General features: G+C 46.2%; 1 protein-coding gene across 1 annotated transcript in view; it reads right to left on the bottom strand.

Moving 5' to 3' along the window:
• TBC1D2B (TBC1 domain family member 2B) overlaps window positions 1-15,991 on the bottom strand; it is an 83,973-nt gene extending 67,982 nt beyond the window's left edge. The window contains exons 1-5 of the mRNA XM_027840601.1: window positions 15,843-15,991; window positions 14,237-14,382; window positions 14,039-14,168; window positions 9,878-9,989; window positions 9,212-9,799 (exon numbers count right to left, since the gene is read on the bottom strand). Coding sequence (XP_027696402.1) covers window positions 9,212-9,799; window positions 9,878-9,989; window positions 14,039-14,168; window positions 14,237-14,382; window positions 15,843-15,991 — 1,125 coding nt within the window. The remainder of the gene's footprint in view (window positions 1-9,211; window positions 9,800-9,877; window positions 9,990-14,038; window positions 14,169-14,236; window positions 14,383-15,842) is intronic.
• Between the last annotated feature and the right edge of the window lie 568 nt (window positions 15,992-16,559).

The following is a 16,559-nucleotide window of genomic DNA, read 5'->3' on the forward strand; positions in this document are numbered from 1 at the left end:
CTGTATTACCAGAGAGAAAGCAGCATGAGAAGGAGAGAAGGATGCAGAGCAACTCAGCTTGGCTGGAACTAGGCTATGAACGACCTTGAATGCTAGGATCAAGAACTTACACTTTACTCAGGCGGCAATGAAGGTTTTTGACACAGTCAAAGTGGTCCCTTGAAAATATTACTCATCAAAAGAGAGCCCTGCTTCATTTCTGTTTTACACAGAATACTGACAGTATTGAGCAGTAAGTAGCATGGTTAATGAGAGTCAAGAAGACCCAGGCTCAGTTTTGAACTTCTATTATTCTGGCCAGTAATTATTTTCAGGGGAGAAAAAGGATTGCCTCCCAACTTGTCATATTTCCCCGAAAATGCTACTTTTTCCTTGCTGCAGAAAACCTGGAACCTGTCTCTAGCTTATTTCCTTACCTTGAGGATTTGACCTGTCACACACCCTTGTTCTCTGCTCCCAATCCTGCATTGAATCAGAGCCTCCCAGGATCTTGCGGCTGGAAAGATCTCAAAGTACAGCCCTTGAACGACAAGTATCTCCTCATGCTTCAGCTTTACACGCCCTCTAGCCAAGCGGCCATCCCACTGTCTGTCACATGTCACTCACAGACCCTCCATCCTTCCTTTCCTGTGCTCCAGCTTTCTACTCGCCCAGAGGTAGAAGGCACTTGTCCCCCATGGGCTTGTCTTTCTTATCCTACAAGAAAGTAAGGTCCTAAGGACAGGAACTTTTAAAATATGTGTGTATGCATGTATATTTTTGTATGCACGCATGTATGTATTTGTATTCCCAGTGCTTAGGACCTAGTACGTACTCCATAAATGTTTCTTGATTGACCCACGTCCTGCCCCTGACACACACTGGGTGGTGTGATCCTGGACAAGTCATAACCTTCCGATGTCCTAGGCAGCTCTCTGCTACCACTCTCCACTGTGAGAAGCCCCCTGCATCAATGACCTCACAGGTTGGGTTCCTCTGAATAACAATAAGCCCAAAAGTAGTCACTAGGAGAACGGCATTTTCAGGAGAGCACAGAGCCCAAAGTTCTTCTCTTCCAAGAATCTTGTATCCCAATTCTAGCCCATTCTGAGTTGTCTCTTTCTTGACAACCCAGAACATTTATCTGATGGACCATACCTTTTCACATGCTGGCTGTGACGGTGGACAAGTCATTTTACTTCGGGGCGCTCTCGGCAGCTCTCTAGAACTGTGAGGTGAAGAGAAGGTGCTCATCTGCATGAGTAGCAGCTTCTCCTGCCTGTGAAATGCCAAGTCTAGTCCCTAACTCCTACATTTTTAGTCACTGGTTATAACTGACTATGATAATTATATACAGAAAATTCCTTATCTAGATTTCCCAAGACATGAGCTTTAGATCGTCACCTACAATTTCCCTCTAAAATTCTTGCGATTACATTTGGGAAAACTTTTATATTATCAACAATCACAACAATCCTGTGACTAACAGGAAACTCTAATCTCTCATGAAATGGATATGACTTTCTTAATATTCCTTTCCCACAAAAATGCTTCCAGGTGCCAATGAGAGGAATAGAAGACAGCTGCCACACTGAATGTTGGAAACCATGAATTTTTAATCTATACAGAAAATCCTTCAGATAAATTCTCATCATTCTCTAATTGTTTTGTACATGTTTTATCTCCTTAACCAGATCATAAACTCCCGGAAGACAAGAGGAGATTCTTAATTTGTATTTTCTAAAGCATTCGTTACATTATCAGCACTCTTCCATTAGCCAGAAACGGTATTGAGCAGAATTCACTGGGATAGTCATGCTGAAAAGTTTTTAACAACAATTCTCTATTTCTACACGGTACTCTTTTTTTAAAAATCTCTTTAAAGACTAAAAAGCAAAGAAACACCTATCAAAACAGTTCTGACAGCTGATTACATCCTGATAAGAGTTTTAGCTCACATCCAATTAAATGTCCAGTAAGTGCCATTAGGGAGGTCAGCTCAATACTTCTGCTCTATATTCATTCACTCCTCCTGCTGCTTCATAAACTGTGGTTACTCTTAAAAGGGAAGGAAATTGGGAAAGTATGTGATCTTGCACTACTTACTGCAAGGAGCAAGAGGAGTCATTAAAGGTTAACATTAGAAAAGCTTTATGTTAGTTAGCAAAGCTCAATAAAAGCAAATCAACTAGAGCCAGGCAGTGAAAAAACTAAGACAAAATCCTATGAATCTCACAACAGTCCTATATGTAACACATTAGTTGTGAAGCCACACACTTCATTTTACCTTGTGAACTATAATAGAAAGAGGCTCTACTTAGGGGATAATTTTGTGACTATTTTTAAAATCTAGATACATACATACATGTATACATACATACACATGGACCTACTCTGCAGAGCATGAAGCAGAACAATGGACTCCACTAAATGAAACACTTCAACAGGTATTTATGAAGCACCTACTAAGTGCCAGGGACTGTGCTAGGCCTTGGGAATAAAATGAGACAGTCCCAGCCAAGTGTGCAGATGAGTAGGAAATCCACAAACTAAATAGAAAATCATTTCGGTGGCCAGCCACTAACACCTAGGGGAATCAAGAAAGGCCTCTGGAAGTTGAGCCTTCGAGGGGACGGGCAGAAGTGGGCAGAAGAGGGACCCAAGTGTGGCAGCCAGCCTGTGTGAAGGCCAGAGGCAGGGGATGGAGTCTTGTGTGCAGGGAAGGGCAAATCGGTCCAAGTGGCTGAAGGGCAGTGGTCACGGAGGGAAGCAATAGGCCATCAGCCTGGAAAGAAAGACCAGAGCCCAAATGAAATGGGCTTTCAATGCCAAGCAGAGAAATTTGCATTTGATTCTAGAGGCAAGAAGGAGGCACATGTCACAATGAATGTCGATAGGACCTGTTTCAGTAACATCCCTTTGGCAGCTGTGTGGACCCATTTTGAAAGACTTAACTGTCACCAAGGCAATGATGAATCATAATTCCAGAGTACCAAAGAACACTTCCCGCCGCCTGACAAAGAGTTTATGGCCTAATAAGCAGAATGAGACATGTCCAACATGAGAATTTGTTTTGCTTGACTATACTTATTTGTTACAAGCCTTTTGTTTTTCTTGCAGGGGAGGATAATTGCTTGATAATTAAAAAATAAAATTTAATTTAAAATAAAGATGTTGCCCTAGTTCTACTACTAACTAGTTACCTAACCTTAAGCAGGCAGGTCACTGTTGCCTCAATTTCCCCAAAGGTGAACTGGGATGGAGAGAGGTTGGACCAGATCACCCCTAACACACACACACCCTAATTCCAGATTATCATCCTACCACCGCAGCCTCTACTCCAGCCAAACTAGACTAGTAAGCATCCCTCACCTTCTCCTCTCAGTGCCTTTCTTCATGTCTCCCCCTAAGCTTACAAAGTTATTTCTCCTCCTTCACAACCAAATGAACGCTACCTCCTCTAGTAAGTCCTTCTGGACAACCTCCTCTCTCCATAATGAACCTTCTTTTCTTGGATCTCACAAAGCATTCTGCACGCACATATCGCCTATTCGTTTGTATTACAATTGTCCGGGCATGTGCCACAGCCCTCTACTGAATTATAAGCTCCATAAAGACAGAGATGGTGTTTTCTATGAGCTCTGTCCCCACAAATGCTCTGTTGTGGGCAGTAAGCAGCTGTTACACAGGGTGTCCCAACAGGGTCAGCTTAAAACTGCACTAAGACTGGGGCAGCTAGGTGGCACAGTGGATAGAGCACACCAGCCTTGGAGTCACGAGGACCTAAGTTCAAATTCAGCCTCAGATACATAACACGTACTAGCTGTGTGACCCTAGGCAAGTCACAACCACAATTGCTTCACCAAAGGGAAAAAAAAAACAAACAAAAACAAAACTGCACTAAGACTTTTGGGACAGGTGGAAGATAATTTGTTTTTGTTTTTTTTTAGGCAACTGGGGTTAAGTGACTTGCCCAGGGTCACACAGCTAGTAAGTGTCAAGTGTTTGGTCTGAGGCCGGATTTGAACTCAGGTCCTCCTGACTTCAGGGCCGGTGCTCTGTTTTGAATTGAGATTTACATTGTACTGCTAGGCCCAAAGCATAGAATAAGGGGCAAAGAATTAACAGGAAAGCAGGATTTTTTCCCCTAAGATTTAAAGCTCCAAGGGCCCTTAGTGAATGATCATTTAGGCCAAACCTTTCACTTAAAAGAGGAATTACCTGAGATTTAGAGAAGCTCAATAATTGTGCCAAGAGATGTGCTTAGGCGCTGTGACTCCAATTTCAGAGCTCAGTTCAATACGAGTGCCTTGGCCTGACTTAAGGAACAACTGTCTAAGAGTCAGAGCTGTCTGAGATGGAACGCATTGCCTCCAGCAGGATGACCCGAAAAGGATACAGATACAGCTTGGCCTACCTGGCCTCTGAGATTCTATGATGCTATGAAACGAATCTGATGGAATCAATTAATAGAATTAATGCACTTTGATTTTTCATTACTTTTGTTGGAGTAACAAATGACCTAATATTAAGCAAAATCCAAATCAAATATTAAATGACCATGCGCTGTGTTCAAGGCACAGGACTGCGTACGAGTCTGCCGGAGCAAGCAAAGAAATAGAGGCAGTACCAGAGCTCAAGGAGCCTGCAATCTCTGGGGGAAGACAGGTGAGCCAGCAAAGAGCAAGAGACTCCAGCAGCAGTTTAAGACAACAGCTAAAAGATTGTCACAAGGAAATCTATTACTAAGGATTAAGTAATTAAATGCCAAACTACCGAGTGTTTCTGCATAAAATGTACTTTCTATGATTACAAAAGCAACAAGTATTTGCCAAGAAACAGAAGTATTTCACAGAAAAGTTGTACCCTTCACATAAACATGAACATGTGACTACACAGTGGTCGTGACCTCGCCCTGCAAGGCAAGGGCAAAGGAAACACCAACACTTTAACAAAACCAAATCACAATGTGTGCAGCGGCCCTGGGTCATGGAAACCCAACCGAACCAAACCAAGATGTCTGGCAATCAAGATGGAGGGGAACGAGGCTGGATTAACTGAGTTCAGCGAAAGTCCACAGATACTCAGTAAGCCCTGACTGGACACCGGCCACTGCAGGGGGAAAGACCCCAACGAGGAAAGCCCTCCCTGCTCCCGGCTGTATCACACGTCCTCATTACCCTTCTTCTGCTGTCCATGTTCATTTGTCTCCAGCCTTATGACCTTATTTAAGTCACAGAAACAAGAGAATGTTTTGGAAGCAGCCCAATATGCAAGGCCAGGAGTGAACAGGCATGGATTAAGCACTCCCCTGTGCCAAGCTCGGCTGTGTCTTCCAAGGGTCAACCTTGATCTAAAATGGGTCTTTTTTTCTTTCCACTTGCAGTTGGAAAGGGACCTCGGGGCTTATCTGACCTAACCCCCTGATTTTACAGAAAGGGAAACTGAGACCCTGGGCCCTGAATTGTCCTGCCCAAGGTCAGGCTGCCAGTAATTCGCAGAGCTAAGGTTCAAACTCAGGTTGCCTCACTCCAAGTCCAGGGGTCTTTCAACAACATCTGACTGACACACATATCATGGTGAAACTGGTTCCTGTCCTTTCGCTTTAAAAAAAGATTGAAAGAAAATACCTGAGTGAAACACATGAAGGCTACACACTAGTATGTTTCCAGCTTCTGTTGCGGTACAAGAAATACTGATTTCCTGGGAGCTAGGGCTTCTGGCAAGAGGAGTGATAAGTGGGCTTACCCCAAATCCGCCATCAGCGGGGCTAGTTCTCAAACAGGATGTCTACTAGGAAATACACGATCAGCTACTCTTTGAGGCTCCTCAAGAAGTGGAGTATCTCAGAGAAGCCCCATAAACCCCAACCACAGGCATTTTTTCTTAAAAAGACCTCAGGGGAACAAAATTAGAATGGGGCTGAGTCATTATAGTCAGGATCTGAACTGAATCCTCAACCACCACCTTCTACTGCTGTGCCCATGGGCAAATCACTCAACCAACATCTCGGAGCCTTTTTCCTTATCTGTAAAATTATAGGACAGGACTAGACAAGCTCCAAGGTGTCTACTGCCTCCATGATCATATGGATCCCCTTAAGGGATATAAGGCAAGGTGGCTAAGTGGTCAGTGCACAGAGCACTGGGCTGGGAGTCAGAAGACTCATCTGCCAGAGTTCCAATCAGGCCTCAGACACTTACTAGCTGGGTGACACTGGGCAAGTCACTTAATCTTGTTTGCCTCAGTTTCCTCAACTGTAAAATGACCTGGAGAAGAAAATGGCAAATCCCTCCAGTAACTTTGCCAAGAAAACCCCAAACGGGGTCATGAAGGGTCAGACATGACTGAAACTACTCAACAACAAATGGGATATAAATAAATTTATAAAAGGAAAGCTCTTTTTATATCAAATGTTTTATCCACATACTCATATATGGATGTATACATATTCATATATGTATGTATATATACACACATATGAAACACATTTAAGCAAGACAATTCATATATGTATGTATATATACATACACACATGAAACTTAAATTTAAGCAAGACAATTCAGAATTACAAAAATCCACTTGGGGCAGCAAGGTGGCGCAGCAGAAAAAGCACCGGCCCTGGAGTCAGGAGGACCTGAGTTCAAATTCGGCCTCAGACACATAACACTCGCTGGCTGTGTGACTCTGGGCAAGTCTCTTAACCCCCACTGCCTCACCAAAAAACAAAACAAAACAAAACAAAAATCCACTTGGAAACTGAGTCTACCTTGTGACCAACTGGGCAATGGCTAATCAAAGTGATTTAACTGTGAACGTGGACTTTGATCCAAAAGTTAGTAAGAATGAGTACTAATTTCACTTAAAATTTTCACAAAATTTCACTAACAAAGCAAAGTTTAAAATTACATTATGATTCAGCCTCTTAAAGCATATTCCCATCCCAAGCCCAATATTAAACTTTCACAACATTTTAAAAATAAAGTAACTCAATTGTTTTATCCAGATATGGTCGTACTCTATAATTAGTTTAAGACTGATTTCTTATGCCAAAAATATATATTTACGTGTATAAAAATATATAATATGTTACATATATTTGGGGAGAGATAAAACTGGTGAATTTAGCTCCCTTATCTTCCAACCCCGAAGTCACTTTCCTCAAGTCTTAAAAGATCATTTCCAGTAGCACATGACCTACATACACAAATCTGAATCACAGAACTTCAGAGCTGGAAGAGGTCTTAAAAACTAGCCCAACTCCTTCATTTTCCAGATGAGGAAACTCACTCCCAGAGGCAAATTTATTGTCACTAGTTGTACTGTCTGGGCAGAGAAAATAAGGGAGAAAAAGTTTCTTCTCCCAGACAGCACAACTAAGGGCTGGCCCTTGTTTTATATAAACAGTTCTATGATACACATGGACTTGGGGAGGAGGGAGGAAGCAATAAAAGCATGCCCAAAAGTAATCAAAAGAAATTTGAAACAGAATACTAAGACCTGAAACTACGTGATGAGGAGCCTCTGTTTTCATTTTTAATAAAGTTACACAGGAAATTAAATTTACCTTGGGATAGTAAATTTGTTAGCTACTGACAAGTCATTGTTTTGAGCAAAAATCCCTCTGTACTTCATAAACTATTCTTAAATTTACATAAAGAGCTTGATAAACACAACTCAAACGTTGAATTTCTTCTACTTCATTGGAGAAAAGTGCCCATGGGTTCCGAGCTTCTAGTTAGGCAGCACAGAGAAAACTAATTTGCTAGAACCTTCCAGCTATAATCAAAACCAGAACAAAATGGTAATGGAAGAATAAAAAGTAAACCCTTCATAATGACCTCAGTTGTGGGCAAACAGAGCTGCTGAGTATGACTGACTTAGTAAAGGGATCCCTTGGGAAAACTCCCAGTTCACAACTGTCACCCCCAGTAGCTACAACTGGTTGCTGCTGATCATTTGGTTAGTTAAAAAAAAAAAAAACACACACACACCGTGCAGGAAAAAAATCGCTTCGAATAAGGAATAGATTATGATCAAGAATAGAAAGAAGAAATGGGAAAGAACCCAAGAAAAAACAAGAATGAGAAAGAGGGAGTGGTAGGCTCTAGCAAGAAGGTCATGCAGAGAATCAAGAAACAGGGAAGGGGGTAAGTAGAAGACAGCTGAGCAAGCAAAGTTAGCAGGGATAATAAGGAGGAAATAAGGAGAGGGAAGGACAAGATAAAGTGTGGATAGAGTTCCCCGAAGCACAGATTAGAGGCCATCTGTCCAACCTCTTTATTTTTACAGATGGTAAAACTGAGGCAGAGAGGTTACATAACTGCCCAGAGTCCAGCATTCTATCCACTACTTCTCAGGTGGCTTAAAGTGGTACAGAAAATTATATGGTTGAGTACAAATAGGGACGGCACCCAAAAGAAAGATAATGAGGTTCAGGCAATTTTTTCAAATAAGAAAGGATGCAGGACACACTAACAAGGTCCTAGAGCAGACCAAGGCAGAGGAAATTAGTAACGCACAAGGCAAGAAGTCACCCAAACCTTACAATTAATCGGGGATTGTGTGTAGCCCCTAGATTACAAGAAGCATAAAGGATTTAGAACTGGGACGACGAGTTTCAGACAACTAGCCCAACCCCTTCGTTTTAAAGAGCAGGGAAACTGAAGTGCTTAATGGGAAAATGACTTGTCCAAAGTCACAAAGTAAACGACAGAGCTGGCATTGCCAGAAGGGAGAAAGAACAAGGTAGAAAGAGAGTGGGATGAGGGACAGGAGGGAAAGAAGAGAGGGCGGTAAAGGAGAAGTGGGGGGGTGGGAAGGGGACTGAAGCCGACGAAATGAACTGGAAGGGGATCGAGACTGGAGGGGGAGAGGGATAGTGGGAAGGAAGAGGAGGAGGGAAAGGAAGAAAGAAGAGAGGGAAGATGGAGGGTGGGCTCGCTGGGTGGAAGAGGCTCAGTTTGGGGAGGGGAGGGTCCTGGTTGGGGAGGGTCCAGTAGACGAGTGGGGGCAGGGGGATGGAGGCTCCATTGGGTAGGGGCCGTCTGTTATGGGGGAGGGTTCCGTTGGAGAGGGTCCCCCGGGAGGGCTGCTGGGGAGGGGGTGCCCCGTTAGGGAGGGTCCCCCAGGCGGGGGAGGATGTCACGTTGGAGAGGGTCTCCCAGGCGGGCTGCTGGGGAGGGGATGCCCCGTTGGGGCGGTCCCCCGGGCGGGGGGCGGGGGCGCCCACCTTGAGCACCGTGACACCTCCTCCGCTGTGCACCTGGAAGAGCGCGGCGGGCGGCTCGTCTGCGCCCCCGGCCGAGGCGGGCCCCGCGGCGGCGGCCCCGGCGGCGGGAGGCTCGTCCGGCCCCTGGTAGCTGAAGCAGGCGTCGGCGATGTCCAGGTGGCCGAGGGGCAGCGCGTCCTGCGGGCTCTTGAAGTAGTAGAGGTAGCAGCGGCGCGGGTCGAACACGAACCAGCGGCTGCGGTAGCCGCGCAGGGGGCCCTTGCCCGACAGCTTCTGCAGGTAGCCGCAGAGCCGCGCCGGCTCCCGCGCGGCCTCGGGACCCCCGCCCTCCTCCGCAGCCGCGGCCCCGGCCCCAGCCCCGGGCATCCCCGGGAGCCCGCAGCGCCAACGGCCCGCCCGCCGCGGCCGATCCCGGAGCCGAGCCGCCCCGCCTCCGCCTCCGTCCCCGCCCCACTCCCGACTGACAGGACGGCCGCCCGCCGCGCGAGGCAGCCTGGGACACGTAGTCCTCGCCCGGGGCGGGGAGCAAGGCACTCTGGGAAGTGTAGTCGCTCCGCTTCCACGGCCTTCTCCTCTACGAGCAGCAGGCTGCCCCACAAAGCAGCCTGGGATTGATTGATGGTCGCTCTTTCCCTCTCTCCCGCACTAACCCCGTCCCCCTCCGGCCTCTCCTAGTCCTATGACAGGCCGGCCGCCGCGCACAGCCTCCTGGGATTTGTAGTCACTCCTTTCCTCGCCCACTTCTCCAACCCCGCCTCGGCTTTCTATCCGAGAGCCCCTGGCAGGACACGCGGTTCCTCATCTGCGCCGCATAAAGCGTTGTGCAAAGCGCGCTTGAAGTTGCTCATTTGAGGCCCTGAAGCGCTTTGCAAACTTTAAAAGCCTATAGAAATGAAGCCCTTGCAATCGGTGAGAAAGTGTGGTTACTGGTTAGAGAGCCGGCCTCAAGACGCAGGAAGTTTCAAGTTCGAGTCCTGTCCGCCGACACTGGCTGGGTGGTCCTGAGCAAGCTGCTAGACCTCCTGGGACCTCCGAGCAACTTAACAACGATAAAAGGCAGATAGAGCTGCCAGCCTGAGCTGGTGCAGGGAGATCCCTTCCCTTCTCTGAGCCTCAGTGGCCTCCCCTGAAGAAACAAGTAGGCTGTGAGCTCCTGGAGGGCAGGGACTGGCTTTTTTGTCCGTCTCTGTGTCCCCAGCGCTTAGCACAGTGCGTGCACATAAATGTTTGTTGACTGACCGGCTGGACTAGATCATCTCTAAGGTTCCTTCCTACTGAAACAGACAGTGCCCGGCACATAGGAAGCACTTCATAAATTGTTGATTGATTGATGACTGTCTTTCTTCAGACTTAGGCTGGATCTCTGCCATTGGCAGGTTCCAGATCTTCTAACTAGCAGTATCCGAAGGCTAGAAACGCACAGCATCAGTTAGAAGACACCTGGGAGATGAACCTTGCCCAACCTTTTCATTTTATACTTGGCCAAGGTGACCACTAGAAAGGGGAGGTGACCAGCCCGAGGACACACAGCAATTCAATGGCAAGAACTCGTGGGGAGGCTCTTTTCAAAGTTGACCCTGTCTGTCATTTTGACATGAATGTGTTTATGGGATCCATTTTTTTTTTTTTTGGTGACAAATTGACGGGGATAGAAATGTAGGCATAGGAAAGGACGCAGTGGAAAGGCAATAGAGTGAAGCATTAGGGAGTTGTCTGGTCAGCCATAGGCTAGGAATTCACCTTCTAGCCAGGGTAACTGGCTAACTAGACTACCAATTGCAGGTCACCTGCTTAACTCTTTGAACACTACTCTCCCCGGGCAATCCGTTTCTTTGGCCCTACCTGGACCTACCTGCGAGTCTGAAGCACGACTTGGTTTCCCTACGATTCCTGACTTTGAGCTTGGATCTTGCTAACCTCACTCCCTACTTGCTGTGTCTGCTTCCCCCCAGTTCCTGACCTCCCTGTTTCTCATCTCAGACAGATACCCTGACTCTTATTCCTCATGAGACTCTTCCCTTGACAGTCTGGTACAGTTGTTCGTGCCCCTAGACTGCTCTCCAGTACTGTCTGCAATAGAAATTTTAATAACTATAGCAATTAGAAAAGGGAAAAAAGTAGATGAAGAATGCCTATCTCTTGGATTATAACGTGAAATTAGGGCTTGTACATCAGGAAATCTCTCTGGGAGAGACAATTGCTGCTCCAAAAGCCACCTGCTCCTCAAGAGCAGGGACTTTTCTTTTGCCTTTTTTTTGCATCCCGGGTGCTTAGCACAGTGCCTGACCCAAAGCAGGCATTTAGTAAATATTTACTGACTGACTAACTCCTTTAATGAGCCCACTCTTTCCCCAGAAACAAAGGCACATTTATTTAATACCAACATTCTTCCAATGCTGTTCGTAAACTATAGAACACTCTCCAAAGAGGTCAAAATGAGTATAATCTAGAAAGCATTAGAGAAGCTTATGGTGGGTGGAAGTGGGCTGCAAGAGTTGACAAATAAGGCACTTTGAAGAACTATAGCAACAAATGTCATCAGGAAAATGTGTGATTGAAAGGGAAGAGGGGCAGCTCCCATAGTTACAGACAGATGAGGATGGCATGAAAAGGGTCCTCTGCTTCTGTTCTCTCCTGGAACTTCCCCGGCACCTGGGCCTCCTCATCCCAGAATATCCAATTTGTCCTACAGCCCTCTCTTCCTGGAATCTGCCTCCCCTCACCCCTTCCGTGGGGGATTTCCTCCTGGGGCCTCTATTTGGTGGGGGATCCTGCAACAATTAGCCTTCATTCCTCTTCTGATTCTGCTCCTGAATTTCCATGCTTTCCATCTAGGCCTTTGTAGAGGCATCATCATTCGCCCATCTTATAAGCTCCCTTTTATAGGTTATCTTTCCCCATTAGAGTGTAAGCTTCTTGTGGGCAGGGACTGTCTTTCTTGTATCCCCAGCATAACTTAGCTAGGTGCCTGGCACCTAGTAAGTGTTTAGTAAATACTTCTTGATTTGCCTAATTGCCTGACTTATCGACCCACTAATCACTGTAGATGCCGGCTGTTTCAGAGTACTAAATCTGAAGCTGCAAGGATTTCAGAGACCATCTAATCCTACCCCTGGCTTTCTAAGAATGCCCACTACAAGATGGCAGACCAGTGACTACCAGCCTCTGTCTGAAGCCCTCCAGTGCAAGGAAACTCAGCACCTCTGGAGGCACTTTGGGACCCCTTGAATTATAGGACATTGGTCCTTACATCAACACTAAGCTGTCTCTTTCTACTCATTGCTGGTAGCCAGGCAGGACATCTAATCCTTCTATGTAGCAGCAATTCAGATACTTGAAGATAACTATCATGTTCCCTAAGCCTTTTCTTCTCAAGGCTAGACACCCCCTGTCCCTTCAGCCCATCCTCATGTGGCATGATCTGAAGGTTCATCACTATCCTGGTTACCCACCCTGGACCCTCTCCAACTTTTCAATGTCTTTCCCAAAATATGGTGGCCAGAATTGGGCACAGTGTGCTAGATGTGGTCGAGATATGGCATTCTTGCAGAAAACAGCAAGAATGTCATCTCCTTATTCCTGAGCACTATCTCTCTCTTAAGACAGTCTAAGATCACTTTCTTAAGGACCAGAGCACTCTGTTGATCCATGCTAAGCTTGCAGTCCCCTAAAACCCTCAGCCTTTCTTTAGATGAATAGCTATCTAGCCACCCAGCCCCGCCCTTCTCCTTGTGAAGCTGTCTTTTTTGAACCCGAATGGAAGACTGTATACTCTCCCCTGATGGATTTCACCTTTAGGGATTCAGCCCAGTTCTGCCTAGCCTGGCAGGATCTTTTGAGGCTCAGACTCCATCATCCAGGATGTTTGCCCTCTCCGTCAGATTCCCAGGTCTCCATAGGAGACCTCTTCCCAAGTTGACGTCAAACTCCCAATGAGTGCTCTTTGAATTCTGCCATTCAAACAGGCCTGAATGATACTGTTGTCCAACCCTCCTCTGACTTTCTATATATAACCCAAGTGTTCTTAGCCTTCTTTGAGTCATGGATCCCTTTGGCAAACTGGGGGAAACCTATGGATGCCTTCTCAGAAGAATGTTTTAAAACATCAAATAAAATGTATAAGATTGCAAAGGAAGCTAGTTATATCAAACTACTGCTATTAAGATATATGTTTAAAATATATGGACCCAACATAAGAACTCCTGTTATAGAGACAACCAGGTGGTTAGGAGGATAAAGCACTGGGCCTGGAGTCAAGAAGACAAGTTCAAAAAGCACTTAGCTCAGTGCCTAGCACATAGCAGGCACTTAAGTATTTATTCTCTTTCCCTATAGCTTTTACAACATCATTCATTTGGCAATGATGGATGTCTAACGTTGTCCAAAACACTTATTTACATCTTTTGTTGTTCTTTATTAAAAAAAAAAGCTATCCCTGTTTTGCATCCCCCGAAGGTAAAGCAAGGAGGGAGAGAAGGAACAAGAATGGAAATTAGCACCTACTGTGTGCCAGACACTATTCTAAGCTTCTTCATATGATCCTCACAACAACCCTGGGAGATAGGTGCTGTTATTATCCCCATTTTACAGTCGGGGAAACTGAGGCAGGCAGCGATTAAGTGATTTGCCCAGGGTCATACAGCAAGTGAGTGTCTGAGGCTGAATTTGAACTCAGATCTTCCAGGCCCAGGCCTTTATCCACTGTGCCACCAGCTACAGCCCTGAGCAGAGCAAGTATTCCACAAATGTTTGTTGAATGAATAAGTGAGCAAGTGTAATGGACTATGCTCCGCAGGCTGCTGGCCCACCCATCTGCCCCATGCCCACCAAGTACCCTTCTCTAAGGACCAGAAATGGGAAGGAAGCAGCTGGGCCAATATGCTCCACGCAGAGAGAGCGAGGCTGAATCTGACCACGGCCCCGCCCTGAGCATGGCTTCCTTCCCCAATTCTGGTGCCTGCGGTGTGAAGTGGGCAGTGGAGCAGCACAGGCCATAGACCTAGGCTCCCACCCACCCATCCCCACCACCAGAACAAGAGAAGGGCAGGAGATGCCGGACCCCACCCAGGCTGGCCACCACGTGGCACCTCGCAGCCTCCATCAGGACTGACTCTGCTGTATTGACCCCTGAGCTCTCGCGACCAAGAGCCGATGTGGGAAGCGTCTCGGTGCTGTGGCCACAGACAGATCCATGAAGGGTAGCGTGTTGACTTAGAAACCCTCAGACTGACATTATCTGTGCTGTATTATGTTTTTATTTATTTATTTGGGAAAGCGTTTTCCAATTCCATTCTTCATTCCAGAGTTTTCCAGGCCGCGTGACTCAGAGCCAGTCAGCCAACGGACAAGCATGTGTTAAGTGCTGACTGGGCCTGGAGTCAAGAAGACTCATCTTCGTAGGTTCAGATCTGGCCTCAGACCCTTATTAGCCGTGTGACCCCGGGCAAGTCACTTAACCCTGTTTGCCTCCGTTTCCTCATCTGAGAAGGAAATGGCGAACCGCTCCAGTGTCTTTGCCAAGAAAACCCCCAATGGGGTCACAAAGACCTGGACGTGACTCAACAACAACAAAAACAACATAGGAAGCACTGTGCCGAGGGACTAGGGATCTAAAGCAAGGCAAAACCAGTCCTTGTCAGGAGGACTCCCTCTTTGGGTCTCAGTGTCCTCGTCTGCAAAATGAGGGATTTCAAAGTGACAGACAGTGCATGGAGTGCTGAATGTGGAGTCAGGAAGACCTGAATTCAAATCCTGACTCACACTCTTACTAGCTGTGTGACTCTGGGCAAGTCACTTCAATGCTATCTGCCTCAGTTTCCCTCTTCTACAAAATGGGGATAATAATAGCACCTACCTCCCAAGGTTGTTATAAGGACCAGATGAGATATCATCTGTAAAGTGCTTTACAAATCTTAAAAGTTTATAACATTTAAGAAACACTTTACAAAGATTATCTTATTTTATCCTCACAACACCCTGACAGATAGGTGCTATCTAAATAGGATTGTTGTTGTTGGGTTGTGTCTAACTCTTCATAACCCCATTTGTGGGTTTTTTGGACAAATATATGGGAGTGGTTTGCCATTTCCTACTTCAGCTCAGTTTTTACAGATGAGGAAACTGAGGCAAATAGGCTCAAGTGACTTGCCCAGGATCACACAGCTTAAGTGTCCAAGACCAGATTTGAACTCTGGAAGATGGGTCTTCCTAATTCCAAGCCCAGTGCCTTATCCACTGGACCACCTAAATGTCCTTTCCACCTTTAAATCTATATGCCTATGACCAAGTACAAGCTGGCCGCCATCTGTACCGGCCCATCTTTTCCTTTCAGCAATTCTAAACAAACAGAATGCTAATTTAACACCTAAACAGTAACCATTGTATTACGTTTGATGATTCCCTCTCATTTCTCACATTCAATCCATTGCTGGGTCCTAGTGATTTTCCCTCAACAGTATCTCTTCTATCCTTGCCCTACCCTTTATACTCATTGGATTATATAGTACAGAGTAGCTGTGGGTTCAAACCCCGACTGTGCTAACTTTCTAGCTGGATGACCATGGGCAAGTCCCCTTCTTTCTCTGTGCCTCAGTTTCCTCTTTTGTACAGTGAGGGGGTTGGGCTAGATTACCTCCAACGTCCCAGCCATCTCTGACCTGCTTGGATTTTTTGGGGGCTGGTAACACGCTCACGCCAGCGCCTTTGGTCACCACATCTGTTTTCTGCAAGGACAAGGGCTTCCTCCCCTCTGCTGCGGTCCCTGCTGCCTCCAAGCCCCATGACACCCCCCCTCTCTTACTATACTGATACCAAGGAAGGCTAGGAATCGCCCCCACTCTATCCTTTTATGGGGAAAGACCGATTATAAGGAAACAACAATAGAGGAAGTAGCCAGAGCTTACTTAAAAGAGGAAATTGGGGTAAACAAATGTATCATAATTCAGCCCTGTGATGGGCAGGTCTCAGCCTTGCCCCCCACAGATGCAAAGAATGACTCATCTGAAGCAGAAAGATCAGTTTTCCTAAAAGCCAGCCAGGCTGAGGCGGGGCGGGGAGGAGAGGGGAACCACTCCTCTTGGGCTTCACAAGCTCTCCTAAGTAACTCCCTCCATGGGGTGCGCTACTGCATCTGGCACCTACTGCCTTCTTGCAAAGGGGAAAGCTTTTCTCACAAGGGACAGGTGGATGATGCTAAAAATAGCTATTCTTGGTACTTTCTCCCTGTTACCCATAATGAAATGCCAACTCCTCAACCTATCATTGCCACAGCTAGCTTCTAACTGATATTTCCAGACTTATTTAATGCATCTTACCACCCTTCAATATACCGATGCCATTCTGCCCACTC

The sequence above is a fragment of the Vombatus ursinus genome, unplaced genomic scaffold (genome assembly GCF_900497805.2).
Source record: "Vombatus ursinus unplaced genomic scaffold, bare-nosed wombat genome assembly UNPS02014847.1, whole genome shotgun sequence".
Lineage (NCBI taxonomy): Eukaryota > Metazoa > Chordata > Mammalia > Diprotodontia > Vombatidae > Vombatus > Vombatus ursinus.